We start from the raw sequence: 23,178 nt of genomic DNA on the forward strand, positions 1-23,178 counted from the left end.
TAAAGTGAAAGGAACTGTTATTAAAAATAAGTTAAACTGTCTGTACAGCAATGCAGTGTGTCCCTAATAAAACAGGAGAGCTAGAGGCAATCAGGCACTGCACGGAACCAGACATAATAGGGATTACTGAGACATGGCTACAGAAAAATCAGGACTGGGAATTAAACATTGCAGGGTATAACATATCTAGAAGAGAGAGAGAGAGGGAAAAAGGGGAGGTGGAGTGGCTATACTTATTAGGCATAACATAATGGCAGTAGAAAAAAGTGGTGCAGCTATCAGCAAGACAGAAATAGAATCCATGTGGATTGAGATAAAAGATAATAAAGGATCAATCACACCAATAGGGGTAGGCTACAGACCACCTAATAGTGGACAGGAGGTGGAGGAAGAAATATGCAAACAAATTAGGGAATTGAGTACAAAACATAGAGTAAAATGCATGAGGGATTTCAACTACCCCAATATTAATTGGACAGAAGAGGTAGGTAAAGGAGATGAGGGAATGGAGTTCCTAGTGTGTACAGGACTCCTTTCTAACCTACTACATATAAAGCCCAACAAGGGAGGATTTGCTATTGGATCTAGTAATGGGGAATGAACCAGAGCGTATAAGAGAAGTAAAAGTAGAGGAACATTTAGGCAATAGTGACCATAATATAATACGCTTTAAGACAATAATTGAAAAAGACATAAGTATAACGAAGACCAGGGTAATAGATTAGAGAAAAGTTGATTTTGAGGGGCTGAGAATAGAACTTGGGAAAATAAAATGGACAACAATATTGGCAAACAATGATGTAGAACAGCAATGGGAAACATTTAAAACGGTGTTCAACAGAGTCCAGGAAAAATATATTCTGCTAAAAAAACACTAAACACTAATGGGGACACCATGGATGAATAAAGCCATAAGGGAACAATTGAAGGCAAGTAAAAAGGCATTAAGTATATAGACAGCAGGGGAGAGCATAAGGGAGAATACGAAGAGATTAGGGGAGAAGTAAAAAAAAAATTAGGAAGGCAAAGCGGAACTATGAAATTAAATTATCAAGAAACATAAAACAAAAGAGTAAAATATTTTACAGGCACATCAATGAAAAAAAGGTCAGGATGGGTATAGGACCACTAAGGGATGGACAGGATAACACCACAGGCAGAGAGAGAGAGAGATGGCAGAAATAGTAAATAATTACTTTGCTTCAGTATTTACCAAGGAGATAGAACAGGTGGCCATGACATTGGCTCATGAGATTAGTAATGAAATAAATGCATTTAAAATAAAGAGGAGACTAATAAAACTCAAGAGGAAAAAAACCCCATGTCGGACGGATTACATCTGCGCATTTTTAAAGAATCTAGGGAAGAGATAGTAGAGGCATTACTACACATATTTCATTTAAAAAAGGTGTAGTGCCAGAGGACTGGCGGATAGCTAATGTAATACCGATATTTAAGAAGGGAGATAGAACATGTCCAGGAAATTATAGACCAGTCAGCTTAACATCGGTGGTAAGAAAAATAATGGAATCCCTAACTAAAGGAGAAAATAGAAGAACATCTACAAGCCAAAAATATAATACTGAATAGTCAGCATGGATTTCAAAAGGGAAAGTCTTGCTTGACCAACGTCAATGAATTTTTTGAGCAGGTAACAGAGAGTAGACAAGGGTAATGCAGTAGATGTAATTTATCTAGATTTTCAAAAGGCCTGCGATAAGGTACCACTTAATAGACTAATGAATAAGGTAGGAGAATGCGGAGTCAGGGGACAAGTAGCAGAATGGATAGCTAGCTGGCTTCAAAACAGAAAGCAGAGAGAGTAGAGGTAAAGGTAGCTATTCAGAGTGGCAGAAGGTGGGAAGTGGTGTTCCACAAGGATCAGTGCTGGGACCACTGCTGTTCACAATTTATATTAACGATTTAGACTTTGGAATCAAAAACACAATTTCTAAATTTGCGGATGAAACCAAATTGGGGGGGATAGTCAATACTGAGGAGGACTGCAACAAATTACAGGAGGACATTAATAAACTTGCAGAATGGGCATACAGATAAATGTGAGGTATTACATTTTGGTATTACTGGGAGGGTGCACGTCTGGGTGGGGTAGAGGAGCAAAGGGATCTCGGAGTACAAATACAAAAATCACTAAAAGTAGCAACACAGGTTAACAAGGTCATAAAAAAGCAAACCAAGCACTAGGGTTTATTTCTAGAGGGACAGAATTGAAAAGTAGTGAAGTTATGCTAAACTTATATCGAATCTTGGTTAGACCACACTTGCAGTACTGTATACAATTCTGGTCGGCATATTATAAAAAGGATATAGAGGCACTGGAGAGGGTGCAGAGAAGATTTACAAGGATGATACCAGAAATGTGAGGGTATACCTATCAGGAAAGGATGAACAGGCTGGGTCTCTTTTCTCTTGAAAAGAGGGGTGACCTAATAGAGGTCTTTAAAATTATGAAATGTTTTGATAGAGTAGATACAGAGAGAGTATTTCCACTTGTGGGGAATGTTGTGTATGTACCTTTAAGGGAATAACTGTTCTCAGACTGCAGTACCGGCAGTGACTACCCCTGTATAAAAGGCGCTAGCAATCTTCTGTAGTTTCAGTTTCCCGATTATAACAAGTCTTTACTGAATGGAGACAATCAACTCCTGCTGTCCGTGTCTCAATTATACACGGACATAATATTGGCGACGAGCAGTTACGAACTTACCTAGTCTGCACCACCTCATGGGATCCATTCCTGAAGCGAAGTGAGCAGAGGTCGAGGCCAGAAGGAAGGAAGAAGCAGTAGAAACGGGCGTCGACCGTGGGCATCCGCCCCCGAGTCAGCGGAGTTGAAGATTACAGGAGAAGCTGTCGAGAGCGGGGCCTGGTTCCCGTCGACGGTGCTTCAGCAAATCGGGCTGGTGGCAGGTAGTACACTGATCCTTCCTGGGCTGCGGCGGTCGAGAACTCGAGCGGGTGGCTTGCAACGGGGCCGAGCAGCGTTGTCGGGAAGAGGAGAGAGAGAGAGAGAGAGAGGGTGGAGCACACAGGGCGCGGCCGGTGCTACGAAGCCGGGCAGCGTACGGACCCGAGAAGAGGGAGGCAAGAGTCCCACAGGGTTGTTCCACGACGGGAAAATAATAAAATTAAAAAAATTAAAAAATAAAATATTAAACGCGCAGAAAACCGCGAGGAGCTGCAGGTTGCAACGGAAACAGCGGAAAGCAGCGCTAGCAACAGCGGGGAAAGAAGGCAAAGCGCGGGAGGCGCCATCTTAATCCAGCGGGGAAGAAGGCAAAGCGCGGGAGGCGCCATTTTAGATTTTCAAGATGCTGAAGACTGGCTGTATCACTGCCTCTGATAATGCAATAGAGGACTGGACCACGTATGTGGAAAGAGTCGAGGTATATTGCGAGGCAAACGAAATAGCCGATGAGAAAAAGGCATCGGTATTGCTAAACCTAATGGGCGCTAGAACGTACGGCCTATTGCGGGACCTGATTACTCCAGCCAAACCGAAGGCGAAGAGTTTTAACGAAATTTTTGCTATCCTACAGGAACACCTAAACCCTGCACCGCTGCTGATAGCAGAAAGATTTAAATTCCACAGGAGAACTCAGCATAAAGATGAGAGCAATGCTGAGTACCTTACAGAACTACGCAAGCTATCAAAGCACTGCCAGTTCGGAGCAGGACTGGCAGATACCCTACGGGACAAATTTGTCTGTGGACTCCTGAGTGAAGGAACACAGAAGAAGTTACTCTCAGAGAAAGAGCGGACGCTAGATAAGGCTTTCAGCGTGGCAGTATCGTACGAAGCAGCAGCCAGAGGAGCTGCGGAAATACAACAAAAGCCACAGGAATACGGCACCCACGAAATGACACGGGGATTTGCAAAATGTTATCGCTGCGGCAGAACTAACCATGACCAGAAGGACTGCTGGTCCAAGGACAAAATATGCAGGCAATGCGGAAAGATGGGACACATTGCACGAGTTTGCAGGTCTGGGAAGAAGACCAACGACAACAAAAAGGCTACTAAGGAACTGTGCAAGTACAAAAGATGACGGACAGTAGTTCCGAAGACCAGATGAGCGATAGTGAATCCGGGAACAAGAGACTAAGCTGTCTCAAACTTCACAATGTAATCGCAAAAGAGGATCACCGAACCATTTGGGTCACCCTCACGATAGCAGGGTCCCAAGTTAAAATGGAATTGGATACAGGATCAGCGCTAACCGTCATGAATCGACGAGACTACGAGTGGCTATTCTCACACATACCCTTGAGAGAGACATCCATAGTCTTGACGACGTATACGGGGCAAAAAGTATACCCCAGAGGAAAAATAAGGGTGCCTGTCGAATACAACGGCAAGAAAATACGGAAATTGTATCTCTACATACTGCCAAATGGTGGACCACCGTTATTGGGACGTGAATGGATCAGAAAGATAAGCTTAGATTGGCACTCCATTCATGCAATGACGGTGGATGGTAAAAAAGATGAAGACGTCACTCCTGGACGATTGTCAACAATCTTAGCTAACGCCAAAGAGGTATTTCAACAAGAACTGGGCACGCTTAAAGGCGTAACCGCCTCGATAAAAATAGAAGAGAATGCAATTCCCAAGTTTTTCAAAGCAAGACCGGTACCATATGCAATTCGCCCAGCCGTCGAGGCAGAGCTGGAGAATCTGGAGAATGCAGGCGTGTTGTCTAAGGTAGACTGGAGCGAGTGGGCGACACCCATCGTTCCTGTCATGAAGAAAGCGTTAAGCAATAAGTCTGAGGAGCCAAGGAAGGTTCACATCTGTGGGGACATCAAGGTGACGGTGAACCCAGTCCTTCACACAGTACAATATCCTCTTCCAAGGATAGAAGACATCTTCGCCTCACTATCTGGAGGGAAGCGTTTTACAAAAATTGACCTAGCACAAGCGTATTTGCAGTTGGAGGTTGAAGAATCCTCTAGGAAGTATCTCACGATAAACACTCACAAAGGTCTTTACCAGTATCATCGATTGGTATTCGGAGTAGCATCAGCTCCGGCGATATGGCAAAGAGCGATGGAACAAGTCCTGCAAGGGATTCCGGGGACTCAGTGTTACTTGGACGACATCCTAGTGACAGGTGAAGATGACAGTGAACACCTTAACAACCTAGAACAGGTGCTCACTAGACTACGGGAACATGGGCTACGAGCCAACCGCCCCAAGTGCGAGTTTTTTAAGAAACAGATATCGTATTGTGGCCACATGATTGATGAAGAGGGGTTACATAAGTCCCCTGACAAAATTGAAGCGGTTGTTAAGGCCCCAGCGCCTGAAAATGTGTCGCAACTGAGGTCATTCCTCGGATTGGTGAATTACTACCATAAGTTTTTACCGAATTTGTCCACAATTCTGCACCCACTGAACGCCCTACTACGAACGGGAGTAGCATGGCAATGGAGCGATGAATGTAAGTGGGTCTTTCAGAAGAGTAAGGACCTAATCACTTCAAGAGAAGTATTGGCTCACTACAACCCATCACTACCGATAAGACTGGCGTGTGATGCGTCTCCCTACAGCATTGGGGCGGTACTGTCACATAAATTCCTTGATGGTTTAGAGAGGCAGATAGCTTTTGCGTCACGGTTAACTTCAGCCGAGCGTAACTACGCCCAGATTGACAGAGGCCCTCAGCCTAGTGTGGGGGGTGAAGAAGTTCAATCACTACCTGCACGGTCAAAAATTTACTCTACTAACTGATCATCCACCTCTTGTCTCCATTTTCAACCCTCAGAAGGGCGTACCAATAATGACAGCACAACGGCTACAGAGGTGGTCCCTTTTCCTAGGGGCACAGCAATATGACATTGAGTACAAAGGAACTAAACAGCATGGGAATGCTGATGGATTGTCGCGCCTACCGTTGCCGACGGTGGAAGAAGAACTTGCAGTGGATCCAATGGAGATATTCCACTCGACCATAGTCGAATGTCTCCCTGTGACGAATGCAAACATAGAAAAGGAAACACGAAATGACCCAACACTATCACGGGTCTATGATTTAACGGTGAAGGGATGGCCAGCACATGGCGAACCACTGCTGCCAGCATTCTCACCGAGAAGAGAACAGCTGTCAGTGTGCAGAGGAACCTTGATGTGTGGATCCAGAGTAGTAATTCCACCCAAATTGAAGGATAGAGTGCTCAATGAGCTTCATGAGGGTCATCTGGGAGGGGTAAAAATGAAGAACTTAGCCAGAGCGTTTGTGTGGTGGCCGGGAATCGATAGAGAAATCGAAGAGATGACCAAGAGCTGTACAGGATGCCAGAAGGTCCAAAACGCCCCACCACATCCATGGGAGTGGCCCTCATCTCCATGGCAAAGGGTGCACATTGATTTTGCTGGTCCCTTCATGGACTCGATGTTTTTAATTGCGGTGGATGCACAAAGTGGCCAGAGGTAATAAAAATGTCCTCAACCACCACAAAAAAAACTATCACAGTCTTACGAACCATATTCGCCAGGAATGGGCTGCCTGAACAGATTTGCTCTGACAATGGGCCACAGTTTGAGTCTGAAGAGTTCTGGAGGTTCTTAAAGAACAATGGTGTTAAGCATTACACATCTGCCCCATATCATCCAGCCACTAATGGATTGGCCGAGAGGTTTGTCCAAACATTCAAGAAGGCTATCAAGGCAATGTGTCATGAAGATATACCCCTACAACACAAGGTGGACAACTTCTTGTTTGCCTACCGGAATGCGACACATGCGGTTACCAACCAAACTCTAGCCATGATGTTCTTCAATCGAAGACTACGATGCCGCTTGGATTTGGTTAAGCCAAACGTCCGAAGAGATGTGGAGAACAGGCAGTTTCAGAATATGAATGAAAGGCCGACCAGGAGTTTTAAGATAGGTCAACCAGTTTTGGCCCGGGACTACCACAGAGAGAAATGGCAGCCAGGAACGATTTGTACACGGCAAGGACCTCTCATGTATATCGTGGACGTTGGAGAGAGCATTGTAAGACGCCATGCTGACCAGATTCTAGAGTCACTGGAAAACGTCAACTCCACACCACGATCTGATACACCTGGCGATGAAACCGACGTACCAATTGCAGCTACCGCAGAATCGGTGATATTGGAAGATGAACCAAACAACGACATTGATCCAGACTAAACCTTGCCAGAAGAACCTGATACCCCAAAGAGGCGTTATCCAGACAGAATCAGGAAGCCTCCTCAAAGACTGAACTTATAATTGCTTAACCTCAACCAATGTATCTAGCAACCGTAATTGTGATTGTAATTAACATTCATTTAACAACGAAATGATAACTATGTACTGTTTATCTAAAAGGGGAGGAATTGTTGTGTATGTACCTTTATAAGGGAATAACTGGTCTCAGACTGCAGTACCGGCAGTGACCACCCCTGTATAAAAGGCACTAGCAATCTTCTGTAGTTTCAGTTTCCCGATTATAACAAGTCTTTACTGAATGGAGACAATCAACTCCTGCTGTCCGTGTCGCAATTATACACGGACATAATAGGGAAGAGCAAAACTAGAGGCCATCAATATAAGATAGCCAGCAAGAAATCAAATAGGGAATTCAGAAGAAACTTCTTTACCCAGAGGGTGGTGAGAATGTGGAACTTGCTACCACAGGGACTAGTTGAGATAAATAGTATAGATGCATTTAAGGGGAGGTTAGATAAGCATATGAGGGAGAAGGGAATAGAGGGTTATGCTGATAAGAGTTAGATAAGGAATGATGAGAGGAGGCTCAAGTGGTTGGACCGAATGGCCTGTTTCTGTGCCGTATATTCTATGTAATCCTATGTAACATGGCAGCTGTTGATGATTCTGCCACTCCCATTTACACCTCTTCCAGACTCATCTTTTGTTCCTTTGCCATCTCCTTTTGCTTTGTACTATTGCACTTTTTGTCATTTAATCACTCCTGCCTTTCACCCTATCACAGACCTTCCCTTTTGTTCTTTCGGCTCCCCTTCCTGCTTTCCCTGCCCTTGCACTTGCTTAAAATCTGTTGCATCTCTAACTTTTTCTCGTTCTGATGAAAGGTCATCGACCTGAAACGTTAACTCCGTTTCTCTCTCCACAGATGTTGCCTACCCTGCTGAATATTTCCAGCATTTTCTGTTTTTATTTCAGATTTCCAGCATCCGGAGCATTCTGCTTTTGTTTCCTTTACAAAAATCTATGAATCTCAGTTTTGAAATTTTCAATTGAGCTAGCCTCAACAATTTTTTTTGTGGGGGGAGAGAATCCTTTGCGTTAAGAAGTGCTTCCTGATATCACCCCTAAACAGCCTAACTCTAATTTTATGGTTATGGCCACTGGTTCTAGAGGAAATAGTTTCTCTCTATCTACCCTATTGGTTTGTGATTCACCCTTATCCCTCCAAACCTAATCTCGAATTCAATCATGTGATGGTCACTGTTAGTAAGGATTTCCCTTACTGTTAAGATTGTTGACTAATTCTGGCTCATTACTCAATACTAAATCTAGCATGACCTGTCCTCTTGTTGGTTCAAGATACACATTGTTCCAGAAAACTGTCCCGAATACACTCAAGAAATTCGTCGCCTTTGGAACGTGAGCTGTTTTGCTTCCCCAGTCTGTGTGGAAATTAAAGTCTCCCATTATTACCACTCCGCTTTTTGCAGCAAGCTTCTCTGATCTCCGTATTTATGCATCCTGCTACTTCTTCACTGCTATCAGGTCTGTAAACAACTCTTATCAAAGTCTTGCATCATTTTCTATTCCTGAATTCTACCCAGTTTCTGCTGCCTACACACCCTTACCAATATCCCCTTTCGAATACTGCAAGTGTCTTTTATCAATATTGCTACTCCTCCTTTTCCAATTTCCCTGTCCTTTCTAAAGATCTTATAACCTTAAATAATAATCGCCCAGTCATGCCCAGCTTGTAGCCAGGTCTCATACCCTTATCATACCCATTAAGCAGAATTTGCGCTACTAATCGGCTCATTTTATTCCTTATGCTACATGCATTTGTTTATAGAACTCTTATTTGGGAAACAGACCCTACCCTGATGCTGTTTTGCCTCACGTTTCTTAATCTACCACACTTCTTGTTTTTCATCACCCTGTTATTTTGTTATTTCCTATATTTTTTTTCTGAACCTGAAATATTTAGAGTATTTTAACACTATTTATGATCTGGATCTCATCCCTTTTCCTTATCTTCCGACTATTTTAACTTTTATTATTATTATTATTATTATTTGAGCCCGAGCCTGAGCCCTCCCCCTCTTTACTGGTTTAAAGTTCTTTTTACAGCCCTATTTATTCTTTCAGCTACATTACTAAAAAAATATTTTTTCACCCTCTTGGAACCATTGAGGTTTAGAAATACAAGCAGGCAATTTGGTCTAATGTGTCTAAGCCAGCTCTTTGCTAGAGCAATTCAAAACCAATCTCATTATGCTACTCTTCCCATAGCCCTGTATCATTTTCTACTTCAGATGTTTATTTACTCTTCCCTTAATAGATGCAATGGTCTCTGCATCAACTACTCGGTGTGGCAAAACACTTGCTGCTGTAGAATCTATGCATAAAGACATTTCTTCTAACCTCGCTCCTCACTCTCACTGAGGATTTTAATTTAATGACCCCATAGTATTGGCTCCCCTACCAGAGGGTCATTATTCAGGCTACAAAAAAGTTTCTTGTAATTTAAAAAATCTCTTAAATCTCATCTTAGCCTTCTCTACTCCAGTGGAAAATTAGTTCTAGTATCTCAAGTCTCTCCTCAATTATATTTCCTTTCCTGGTAAATCTACACTTGCTATGGCATTTTCCACTGCAGATATATTATTTTTAAAAAAACAATAGCATACTGCTGCACCAGGTATTTTTTTCCACCATTTCAAATTTTCAACAATTAGTGCCTTGAATAGTCATTTGCACCCACTGGGGCTGGCTGACTGTGGCTGCAATGTCCAAGTTCAACATCAAAGCACTTAATACTACTCTTCAGCCTTGGTGCAACAGCAATCCCCTTCAGCAAGTTCAAAGAAAAACTCATCCCAGACACATTAGATTACATAGAATCTACAGCACAGAAACAGGCCATTTGGCCCAACTGGTCTATGCTGGGGTTTATACTCCACACAAGGCTCGTCCCATTCTAATTACCTCTTCCCTCCCTGCCGCCATATCCCTCTATTCCCTTCTCCCTCAGGTATGCATCATGTCACTCCTTGAATGCATTAATGCCATCTGCTTCAACCACTTTATGTGGCAGCGAGTCCCCTATTCTCACTGTTCTGTGTAAAGAAATTCCTCCTAAATTCTTTATTTGAGGTTAGTGGCCATCTTGTATTTATACACACCCCCCCACCCCAGACTTATCAACAAAGTTTCTCCACATCCACTCTATCGAACCCCTTCATAATTTTAAATACCTCCAACAGATCTCCTCTTAGTCTTCTCTTTTCCAAAGAAAAAAAAGAGTCCCAGGCTGTTCAATCTTTCTTGATAGTTGTACCCTCTTAATTTTGGTAACAACCTTGTAAATATTTTCTGCACGTTCTACAGTCCTTCAATATCCTTTTCATAGTAGAGACCCCAGAACTACACACAGCACTCCAACTGTGGTCTAACCAAGGTTCCATATAAATTTATCATCTCCCTGCTTTTGTATTCTATTCCTCTACAAATGAACCCTAGTACTTTGTTTGCACTCTTTATGGCCTTATCAACTACTGTTGCTACTTTTAGCAATTTATGTATCCATATTCCCAAATCTCTAAGCTCCTCTACCCCAGTTAGTTTCTTACCATCCAAGGAATGTGGCCTTAATACTCCTGCCAAAAATGAACCACCTCACACTTTGCTATACAAAATTTCATTTGCCATTTATCCGCCCACTCTGCAAGTCTGTTTATGTCTTCCTGTATTTTAATCCACAATTGTTAGCTAAACTCCCAATTTGGGATCATCTTCAAATTTCAACACCATACCTCCAATTTCTGAGTCCAAATCATTTAACACCTTTAGTTCAGAATTTTTATTTAATAGCTTAGACTTTATAAAACATTTCTTTTCTGCTGCTCCAGTCAGTGCATTGAGTATTGTAGTTCCACAGCAAAGAGTGAAAATGACATCTCCCACAATGCATCTCTCAGGCAGATCATTTGTCTTCCTGCAACCTGTTTATATTCTAATTACATGTTTTGGGGATATGGGTTATGCTGGCAAGGCTGCATTTATTGCCCATGATTAGATGACATTTCTCCTTCAACTGCTGCATTCCTTGTGGTGGTGACGCTCCCACAACAGTATTAGGAAATTCCAGGATATTGACCCAGTCTGAAAAAAGAATGGCAATATATATCCAAATTACTATGGTGTGTGACAGAGGGGAATTATTAGGTGATAGTATTCCCACAACATTGCTGCTCTCTGTTTTTTGGTGGTAGAGATCGCAGGGAAGGGAGGTGTTGTTGACTAACCTTGGTGAGTCACTGCAGAGCATTGTGTAGATTATGCATACTGCAGCCATGGTACGCCAGTGATGGTGGGAGGGGTGCTGATCAAATGGCTGGTCCAATTAAGCTTTTAATAAATGGTGACACCCCAGGATATTGATGGTGGGGTAACTCAAGTGATGGTGGAGTCATTGAAGGTCAGGGGAGATGGCTGGGCTTTCTCTTGTTCGAGATGGTCACTACCTGCCACTTGTCAACACAAGCCTGAGTGTTAGCCAGGTCTTGCTGTAGGCTGGCAGAGGCGGCTTCATTATCAGGAGGAGTTGTGAATGGAGCTGAACACTGGAATTGTCATTGAACAGCCCCACTCCTGAACTTAGAAAGAGAAAGTCATTGATGAAGGAACTGAAAATGGTTGAAGGCAGTTACTCTCACCTCTCCTCTGGTATTCAGCTGTTGTGTCTATTGTGATCAAGGCTGTGATGATGTGCGGCACCAAGTGGTTTGGAAGAACCTGAATTCAGCGTCAAAGAGTAGGTTATTGGTGAATAGGTGTCGCTTGATGGTGCTTTTGATGATTCCTACTATGGCTTTACTGGTGATTGGAAGGAGGTGGATACGGCAGTAATTAGCTTAGTTAGACTTGCCCTGTTTTTTGTGGGCATGACATATCTGGGCAATCTTCCACATTGTTAGGTAGATGCTAGTGTCATAGCTGTACTGGGACAGCTTGGCTAGGGGAGCAGCTTCTCTGGTGCATAGTTCCTTAGCATTATAGCCAGGGTGACAAGAAGGCCCATAGTCTTTGCTGTGCAGGTTACAAATTTTACTTTTAAATTGATATTTTGGTAGCCTGGTGAGAAACCAAGAATGCCACTGAAAGTATAAAAAAAGTGATTTGATAGTTTTGGTTTGGTGGTAACTACTGGTTTATCTGATTTGGTGGTTTATAAGATAGTAACTGTGATTGGTCGGTTTTATATCAATGGAACATTTGAGCTAATCATGTTTTTTTTTTAAATATACAACAGATTTGTGTAACAAGATGGATAGATGCTAGACACAAAATTTTGGCATTGCTCACAGGAAAAAATATTGTATACTTTTGCTGAACTTTTATCCCAAACACTAATTTTCCTGTCTCCCTCAGGCTTCCATACTTCTCACTATTTCCTTTCCTCCAAGCCTCTTCCTCCTCTGTGTCTTTCTCTCTCCTGTATATTTTCCACTCCCTTACAAACAAACATTCACGATATCCTCATTTTGCAATACTTTAATTTTCAATTCAGTAAACATTGCTATTAGTTAAAGGTCTTTGACAGGCTTTTTTAAACCTGGTGCCCAAGACATTGGTTTCAAGGCATGGCTGTGCAATCTTCAACCTTGCTATTCTCAAAGTCACTGCTCTTCCAGAGGGAAGATGGGGTCACTTACAATTGACCACCAAAATTAACTCTAAGTAGCAGCCCCACCTTGTAACAAGACTATTGACCTGTAAATCTTACACATGAACCATCTACTTGACACAGTCCAAGGGAGCCTCAACAAAAATAGCAGACACCATAAAAATACAAAGAACTGTCACTTATATAGCACCTGTAATATAAAAGACATCCCAGGTGCTTCTTTGAGGAGTCATCAAAACAAAATGAATGCCAAGCCAAAGGAGGAGATTTTGGGAAGCGTGTAACAAGTTCTTGGTCAAAAAGGTGGGTTTAAGAAGGGTCCAAAAGGAGGAGAGGCAGAGGGTTAGGGAGGGAATTCCAGTGCATGAGTTCTCAGCAGCTGAACCACAGCCACCAATGGTGGGGCAGAGAGAGGGGGAATGGATTAGACCAATGTACACTATTTTTTTTGTGTGCGCGGTCCCTTTAACTGGTTGCATGGCCCATTCAAATGCGTGGTTTCATCTATGTAAAAGCCGGTGAGCGGCCTTCGCGGGACCTCCAGATTGCAGGAACGTTGGAGAAAAATTTTAAATGAGATGTTGGGGGACTGGAGCCAGTGTCGGTCAGGGGTGATGAATGAGCAGGACGTATAGATAAGCTGGGGTTTACAGGGGATGGAAGATGGGAGGGCAGCCAGGAGAACATTGGAATAGTTGAGTCTAGAGGTGACAAAGGCATGGGTGAGGGTTTCAGCAGAAAATAGGTTGAAGTAGCAGTGGAGGTGGGCAATGTTATGGAGAGCAATGTTATGGAGGTGGGAGCCGAAAGTCTTAGTGATGGAGAGGATATGAGATAGGAAGCTCAGCTCGGGGTTGATTAGGACGCACAGGCTGCAAACCATCTGGACGGTGAGGGGGATCAAATCAGTGACAAGGCTACAGAGTTTGAGGTGTGAAACATACGATGATGGCGTCAGTATTCTCAATGTTTAACTGGAAGAAATTGCAGCTCATCCACAACTGGATATTGGAGAAGCAATTGCTGAAGAAGCTCTGGTTACAATCAGATAACTAAAAGTGGCATCGAGGGTTGTCCCGCTGAGCAGGCTAACAGAGACATGAAGTAGAAAGATGGTGTGGTCAACCGTATCAATGGCTGCAGAGAGGACAAGGACGGGATAACATACCACGGTCATAGTCACAGAAAATGTTATTTGTAACTTTGGCAAGGCTGTTTCGGGTGGAAACCTCATTGCAGAGATTCAAATGGAGTTGCAGGAAACATGAGCATGGATTTGAAAGGTTACAACACATTCAAGGAATTGAGAGAAAAGGCGAGTTGGAGATAGGATGGTAGTTTGCAAGGACAGAGGTATCAAGGGTGGGTTTTTTTTTTTTTTTTTTTGAAGAGAGGGTTGATGACAGCAGTTTTGAAAATAGTGGGGATATTACCTCCAGAGAGGGAACTATTTACAATGTCAGCAAGGATGGGGCCCAGGAAGAAAAGATGGGTGGTCAGCAGTTTAGTGGGAACAAAGTCAAGGGAGCAGAAGATGGGCCTCAAAGATGAGATAAGCCCAGAGAGAAACTGGAGAGAAATGTGACTTCAGGGCTAGAGAGGAGAGAGATTTGGCTTGATGGGAAAGGGGAAGAGATGAAGCAGCAGAAAGGATTTTTTGTTCCAACAATGAGAGAAACTGATCATGTGGTAATCTAGGCTTTGCAGGCCAGATCATCAGTAGTTTGGAAATCCATACCTTGCTATATACACCCTGAATTAAATTCTCTGATATTTCTGTCTGGAAAAAAACTCTCTCCCAACTGCACTTATGAAATCCCAACTGTCCAGCCTCTGGCCCTCCATTCACCATGACATTTCTGCAGCTACCGATCTGCTCAACCACACCCTAACCACTATCTTTGATGCCCTAGTCCCTACAAAAACAATTACCCTCTCTCACCCTGGCCGTTCCCCTTAAGTCCAAGGGATGTAGACTTGAACGGATATGGTGGACAATTGGTTTAGCCATTCACCGCCAGATCTAACTGGACCACATAAAGTACTATCAGGCCCTGCTCTCATCTGCCAAAACTGCTCACTATTCCAGAATCATTCTGGAATGCAAAGATAAACCCCGACTCCTATTCTCTATTGCTACCCGTCTTCTTAAACCCCTCTCCCCGGTTTCCTCCACCCTCACCTCCGATAACAAGTGTGAGGAGCTCATGGACTTCTTTGCCTCTAAGATTGAGACCATCCGTTCAGCTGCCTCTGCCACTTGCCTTCCTTCCCCTAGCCCACTGGGCCAAACTTCCTCTAAGGTTTCCCCCTGCCCTAGACCTGAACTCACATCTTTCTCCAGTTTCTCTCCGATCTCCCCTCATGATCTCTCTGCGCTCATCTTGTCTAAGAGACCCACCTCCTGCTCCCTTGACCCTATTCCCACCAAATTGCTGACCAGCAAACTTCCTTTTCTGGCTCCCATGTTAGCTGATATTGTTAACGGTTCTCTCTCCTCAGGTACTGTCCCCCTCTCCCTCAAATCTGCTGTCATCGCCCCTCTCCTCAAAAAAAAAACCCTTGATCCCTCCGTCCTTGCAAACTACCACCCCATCTCCAACCTCTCCGAAGTCCTTGAACGTGTTGCCCTCCCAAATCCGTGCCCATCTTTCCCGCAATTCTATGTTTGAATCCCTCTAATCAGGTTTCCGCCCTTGCCACAGTACCGAAACGGCTCTCATCAAAGTCACAAATGACATCCTTTGTGACTGTGACAAAGGTAAACTATCCCTCCTTGTCCTTCTTGACTTGTCTGCAGCCTTTGACACGGTTGACCACTCCATCCTTCTCCAACGCCTCTCCACCGTCATCCAGCTGGGTGGGACTGCACTCACCTGGTTCCAATCGTAACAAGAAAATCACCTACAACAGCTTCTCTTCCCACTCCCGCATCATTACCTCTGGTGTCCCCCAAGGATCTATCCTTGGCACCCGCCTAGTTCTCATCTACATGTTGCCCCTTGGTGACAGCATCCGAAAACACAGCGTCAATTTCCACATGTACGCTGACGACACCCAGCTCTACCTCACTACCTCTTCTCTCAACCCCTTCAGTGTCTAAATTGTCAGACTGCTTGTCCGACATATAATTCTGGATGAGCAAAAATTTTCTCCAATTAAATATTGGGAAGACCGAAGCCATTGTTTTCGGTCCCCACCACAAACTCTGTTCCCTAGCCAGACTCCATCCCTCTCCCTAACGTCTGTCTGAGGCTGAACCACACTGTTTGCAACCTTGGTGTCATATTTGACCCTGAAATGAGCTTCCGACTACATATCCGCAGCATAACAAAGACCGCCTACTTCCACCTCCGTAACATCGCCCGTCTCCGACCTTGCCTCAGCTCATCCACTGCTGAAACCCTCATCCATGCCTTTGTTACCTCTAGGCTTGACTATTCCAATGCACTCCTGACTGGCCTCCCACATTCCACCCTATGTAAACTTGAAGTCATCCAAAACTTGGCTGCCCGTGTCCTAACTCGCACCAAGTCCCGTTCGCCCATCACCCCTGTGCTCGCTGACCTACATTGGCTCCCAGTTAAGCAGCGCCTTGATTTCAGAATTCTCATCCTTGTTTTCAAATCCCTCCATGGCCTCGCCCCTTCCCATCTCTGTAATCTCCTTCAGCCCCACAAACCCCCCCCCCCCCCACCGGCCAAAGATATCTGCGCTCCTCTAATTCTGCCCTCTTGAGCATCCCCGATTATAATTGCTCAACCATCGTTGGCCGTGCCTTCTGTTGTCTAGGCCCTAATGTCTGGAATTCCCTGCCTATATCTGTCCGCCTCGCTACCTCTCTTTCCTCCTTTAAGAAGCTCCTTAAAACCTACCTCTTTGACCAAGCTTTTGGTCACCTGCACTAATTTATCCTCATGTGGATCGGTGTCAAATTCTTTGTCTTAAAATACTCCTATGCAGCACCCTGGGATATTTCCCTACATTAAAGGCGCTATATAAATACAAGTTGTTGTTGTTGTCTATAGCTCCTTCCTCTTCTGGTTAGTTCTTCCGGAGAGGAGAGAAGCTATGGAACCCACCTGCTGCAGAAACCTGAAAGGCCACATATGCTTGGAGTTCCAAAAAACATTGGACAGGCAAGGTCAGAAGAAAACATGCACCAGGAAAGGAGAAAAATCTTAAGCCCCAGACCCCTGAGAGGATAGGTCTCTGGGTGAAATTTACTGGATGGTCATAAGAAATCTTATGGCCGAGTTTAAATTTGCATGATTAATTAAGTATTTGATGTGTTTGATATAATGTTATCTTTTAGGTGCAGTCAGCTATCTGTGGAAACATGAAGAACTTGCATTTATATACTGCCTTTCATGTCCTTAGGACGTCACATTATCCTTCACATCCAACCTTTGATGTGTAGTCATTGCTGTTTTGTAGGCAAACATGCAGTCAATTTGGGCACAGCACGGATCTCACAAACAAGGGTAAAATGACCAGTTAATCGATTTTTAGTGGTGTTGGTTGAAGAATAAATGTTGGCCAGAACATCGGGAGAATTGCCCAGCTCTTCTCAGTTAGTGCCATGGGATCTTTTACGTCCATCTAAACAATGTCTTGTTTCATCCAAAATTAGCAATGCAGCCCTCCCTTAGTACTGAAGTGTCAGCCTAGATTATGTACTCAAGTCCTGGAGTGGGGCTTGAATTCAAAGCCTTCTGACTCAGAGGCGAGAGTGCTACCAGCGAGCCAAGGCTGAAATCATGTTTGTTTTGTGATGGCTGTTGGCACCAGATTGGTAGCTTTGAAAAAGTACAAGTACTGTAATTTGTTTGGTGGGTTTTGTGCACGTGGCTGATCCATTATGAAAGTTAGCTTTCCCTATGCAACAGATTTAAAACATTAAGGATAATGCAGACATGACATGCTGTGTGTGGCATACACAGAAGGGAATTACATGCATTAGACACAAGACTTAATTATTCAGATAAAATATGAAAGTGATCATGAGAAACTGCAGTAATTAAGTGAAAAATTAACTTTCAAAACCAACGGTATAGGCTTTATTTAATAAACAACAACCATTCAAAAATCAACCATTCAAAAATCATTTGCAAATATATAGCTAAAGATTTGTTATTTTCAATAGGAATTGGCTGGCTTGTTTTGGTCTGTGTAAAATGATTAACTATCAAAAAATATGCACTAGACATAATTTCTGTCAACACTAGGTTACTTCTATTTGATTGGTGTAACTGTATTTCCAAGGAATGGCTTTTGAGATGATATCCAACTAAGTAGCAATCACAGCTATGTATTAAAGGCACGTGTGACATCTTCACTTTGTAATCTACTGTGCACTTGTGAAACAGTTCTCCAGTAAAAGTCAGTGAGTTTTAGAGCAGGGAGAAATGATACCTATAACATACACAAATCTTTGAAGGTGGCAGGACAAGTTGATAAGGCCGTTAAAAGCAAACGGGATCATGGGGTTTACTAATAGTGACAGTACAAAAGCAAGAATGTTATGCTGAATCTTTATAAAACACTGGTTAGGCCTCAGCTGGAGTATTGTGTCCCATTCTGGGCACCACACTTTAGGATGTTGAGGCCTTCAAGAGGGTGCAGAGGAGACTTACTGGTACCAGGAATGAGGGACTTCAGTTATGTGGAGCGACTAGAGAAGCTGGGATTGTTTTCCTTAGAGCAAAGTAAGTTATGGGGAGATTTAACAGAGGTGTTCAAATCAGGAAGGGTTTTGTTAGAGTAAATAAGGAGAAACGGTTTCCACTGGCAGGATGGTCGGTAACCAGAGGACACAGATTTAAGGTAATTGGCAGAAGAACCTTAGGGAGAGATGAGGAGACATTTTTATGTAGCGAGTTATGATCAAGAATGCACTGCAAGCAAATTCAATAGTAACTTTCATAGGAAGAAGAGTAGGCCATACAGCCCCTTGAGCTTGTTGCTCCATTCAATTAGATCATGGCTGATCTGTATCTTAACTCCATATACCCGCCTTGGTTCCATAACCCCTAATACCATTGCCTAACAAAATCTATCAATCTCAGTTTTGAAATTTTCAACTGATCTAGTCTCAACAGCTTTTTGGCGAGAGATTTCCGGATTTCCACTAACCTGTGTGTGAAGAAGTGCTGCCTGACATCACCCCTGAACGGCCCAGCTCTAATTTTAAGTTTATGCTCCCTTGTTCTGCACTCTCTCACCAGAGGAAATTGTTTCCATCTACCCTATCAAATCCTTTAATCCCTTAAAACACTTCAATTAGATCACCCCTTAATCTTCTATATTCAAAAGGAATACAAGCATAGTCTATGCAACCTGTCCTCCTAAGTTAACCCTTTTAGCCCTGGTATCATGAACTCTAATGCTCAGTAATGTCTCTGGTATTGGACCCTGTTTTCTAAAACAACCGAGCTCCTTCAGTCTGCAAGGCCATTTTAAACTTTTTCTCTGTATTCCTGGTCTACCTTGTTTTTTTCCCTTTTACAGGTACAAATACCCTGAAGGTATAATTCAGTGTGTAATATAAGATGGGAACATGATTATCTCAACCCATGATTATCTTGGCTGAGTCAAGATGGTGGCCGAGACGGTCCGGTGCTAAGCGCGCTCTCCTTGCTTCGGGCGGCCCGCTCTCGCCGCTCGCTCCCGCAACCAGAGTGAAGTGTTCGGCGAGTCGGGCTGAGGCAGCGCAGCGCAACGAGCAGCAGCCACGACGACCCACTAGAGCACATCGGCCGGCAGCTCCTCGGCGGGAAGGCATTCCGACTGGGAGGGGGGTGAGCCGAGCATGGCGGCCAGAGGCTGGACCGTGAGCGGGAGAAGCAGGCCCCGGGCCATCAGACCGTGGAGTCGGTGACGGTGAGGAGGAGGCCGCGGTGACCGGAGCATTTTACATCCCGACAACGTGTTCGGCGAGTTGGGCGGAGGCAGCGCAGCGCAACGAGCAGCAGCAGCAACCACGATGACCTGCTACAGCACGTCAGCCGGCAGCTCCTTGGCGGGAAGCTCGCAGTCCGACTGGGAGGAGGGGAGCCGGGCATGGTGGCCAGAGGTCGGATCGTGAGCGGGAGAAGCAGGCCACCACACGTGGAGCCGGCAACAGTGAGGAGGAGGCCGCGGTGACGAGGAGGACAGAGCGGCTGAGGGACATCGTGCTCCCACTGCCACTGGATGCCATTGAATTGACTTTCTGAACACGGCGCTGTAAGAATAGCTGACGTGTCCCTACAGGGAGTAAGCATTCCATTGTACTTGTACTAGTACTAGTTACATATATGGCAAATAAAATTGAATTGAATTGAAAACCAAAATCAGCCAAGATTGGCTCTAGAAAATACCACACACTCTGAAGATCTTGTTAGACAATTTGCATGTCCAATCTTGGCCTTTATGAGGCTAACAGAGTGAAAGAGAGGAGATTAAAAGGAGAGACAAGGGAAAATAAAATCAAGGAGAAATGAGACAGATGGGGGAATGAGAGGAAGAATGAAGGGAAGAGGCAAACAAAAGGAAATTGAATATATATTTGAAAACAAAAGAATTGTCGGCATATGAGGAAAGAGCAGGGGAGTGGGGCTAATTGGATAGCTCTTTCAAAGAGCCGGCACAGGCACGATGGACCAAATGGCCTACTTCTGTACTGTAGGATTCTATGAACATTGCATTAAGTACGTTGCAAACTAAACTGGACCTTTCATTGTCCAGGCCATGTAGGTAAGATAATAGGAGGGCTGCCAGTAACTGTGAAACTATAGGAGTTAATATGCCACCATGAGGGGAGGGTGGAAATAATAGAAAAAAACAAAACAAAACAGCAGACTTTGGATTCAAACAGTTCTTTTAAAACAACAATTACTGATAGAGAAAAGTACTTTTGATTCATTGACACAAAAGCAGTGATACTTTGAAGCAAATGTTTCAAAAAGTATTTAAAGAGTTAACCAAAGAACAGACACTGCACATGCTTGATCAGGAATTTCAGGATAGCCAGCTTACTTGAATCAGCCTGGAGGTCAACTCACCAAATCTCAGTATCCTGGTCTAGCTCAAGTGTATATTATTTGTTGACGGTTAGCATAAGAATAATAGACAGCCATTTACAGGTTTGTCAATAGGCAATTTTCCTGAAAAACAATAGTTTTTGCATACCTGTAAACCATTTCATTAGTAGCAGTCTCATCAAAGGCATAGTCAAAACGGAAAGTTTGGTTTTCTAAGTACTTTGTTAAATCCACTTTTTGTTTCGGTTCATGAACCATTACAACATCCTTACTGGGAATTGTGATTACATCAAGATCTCTTATTGCATTTTCTGAAAGAGATTAAGGCAAAGAGTTATTCTTTACTTCTAGTGCTACCCTTTTGGGTTGAACAAATCTCTCTTCATTGGAGAGGAAACTTTTCACCAAACCACATGTGCACTGAATTTCCTAAAACAGTTCTGTAGTATGAGGATTTAGTTTGCATAACATTTCAAATTTGCTACTAAGTGATGAGTTTTTGGTTAGCGCCATTGAAAGCTTTCAGGTGACTGGTTATGCGCCAGAGCACACAAGTCAACTAGAGGTAAATGGGACTCCAGTGGCCCAGGGTATAGAGTCCTGTACGTGAGCCCACCTAGCAGTATTACAAAGCATCGGTCACCAGCAACAGTGAAGGGGGTAGTGGCATAAAGACCACCAAAGGAGATTTTGCTTCGAAAGCCAATACCTCACACTGAGTTGAGGAGGCCTAATTTTCCTCCACCAGCTAAGATATTGGTCCCTTTTTGGAAAACCACTGGTAAATTAGGTTCAACTATGAGGATTTAATGATGGTGAGCATCCAGTTGCTACCCGCAGACTCAGAACATACAAACAGCTCTTCCTACTTTGGCTTCAATTCTCATAATTGTCAGGAAACCCAAACTCCTGAATCAGGGTAAGCATCTGGTTGAATGTTGCTTGAACCACATCTTGGCATAGATCTTAATGATTTAAACATGAAGAGAGATACAAGTGCTGCAGCTGTAGATGAGTTGCAACAGACAGGCATTTTATAAACAGTGAGAAAACCAATTAAAGATCAATGGGGAGCACCCTACAATGATAACTATGAATCTGGAAATTAAACCTCTAGAACCTTCTGTAATATGCTCAAATGGTTTGTGAAAATAAGCATCACTGACCCTATTGCTGACTGCCAATCTCATGGGCAAACAGCCTGATATAGTGCTACCATCTTAAGTTTCTCAAAAAAGGAAAAATTCAAGAATATGAGGTCGGGAATAGGCAGAAACTCCAGTAGTTTTGGGGAGTCTGCAGCGTAGTACAAGTTAAACATGCCTCAATTGATTTCCAAAGGCAGGACACAATTGATCTCATCTGTCAGTACAGACACCAGCTCCTGGTTTATCAGATTAAAATGAACACGGATCCTGAAATACGATTATCCTAGTACAGAGCTCTAGAGCCCCAGAAAAATCCATGAAAATACTTGCGACTCTACTTGGCCTGTCACATGGGAAGCAGGTTTGTCTCCGAGCAGGAGATGGAAGGGGTACAAGTCAAGAATATTCAAGTAAGGAAAAAGAAGATTGCATCAAAGGCTGGAGTTCCATGATGAACAGAAAGATTAGATCAAATCTGAAATTAGTGCTAAAGCATTTAATGCTACCAGGGCAAAGAATAAAAAAAAGACAGCCAGGGCAAATATAAAGAAAACATGTAGAACAATGACAAAAAAAAGAGATTAGCAAGTTAAGGGGAAAAAGGAAAGAAAATGACTAGGAAGCTGACTAGAATTTTCTAAAGGAAAGTTGTGCCTGAGAACTGGAGGATGGCCATCAATCTGCAACGTTAACTCTGTTTCTCTCTCCACAGATACTGCCTGACCTGCTGAGTATTTACAGCATTTTCTGTCTAAATTTCAGATTTCCAGTATCCGCAATATTTTGCTTTTGGATAGAGGGATGGTTGAAAGGCAGAAATCAAAAAGGTAGGAGTAAAAGGAAGTTTCTCAGAATGAAAACTACCAATAACCGTGGTTACTCCAAGTCAGCACTGTGAGGACAAAGAGTCTTTCATAGTTAGAAACTGTCTCCCATCAGAGCTGGATACACTCGGGCATGTCAAGGTTGCACGAAGGTCCATGTTCATTAAACAAGATAAAGAGGACCTGGGATGAACTAAAAAGACAGCCAACCTTAATTTGGGTTGTCTTAGGCAGTGGTTTAAAGCTAAAATGAAAGGAGTTTTCTCAAATTCACCTGGGGTGACCCAATTCTTAT

The 23,178-nt window shown here is 43.4% G+C and overlaps 1 protein-coding gene across 8 annotated transcripts in view; it reads right to left on the bottom strand.

Moving 5' to 3' along the window:
• Positions 1-23,178, bottom strand: part of LOC147123352 (kinesin-like protein KIF2A) — a 178,518-nt gene that overhangs the window by 55,529 nt on the left and 99,811 nt on the right. For all 8 annotated transcript variants that reach the window (XR_015074288.1, XR_015074287.1, XR_015074291.1 and 5 more), the window contains one exon: positions 21,060-21,222. Coding sequence is in view for 5 of the 8 variants with exons in the window: in XM_085971391.1 (XP_085827517.1) it covers positions 21,060-21,222 (163 nt within the window). In the remaining 3 variants the exon portion in view is untranslated. The remainder of the gene's footprint in view (positions 1-21,059; positions 21,223-23,178) is intronic.

The sequence above is a fragment of the Somniosus microcephalus genome, chromosome 2 (genome assembly GCF_052327205.1).
Source record: "Somniosus microcephalus isolate GS21.2 chromosome 2, FLI_Smic_1.0, whole genome shotgun sequence".
NCBI classification, from domain to species: domain Eukaryota; kingdom Metazoa; phylum Chordata; class Chondrichthyes; order Squaliformes; family Somniosidae; genus Somniosus; species Somniosus microcephalus.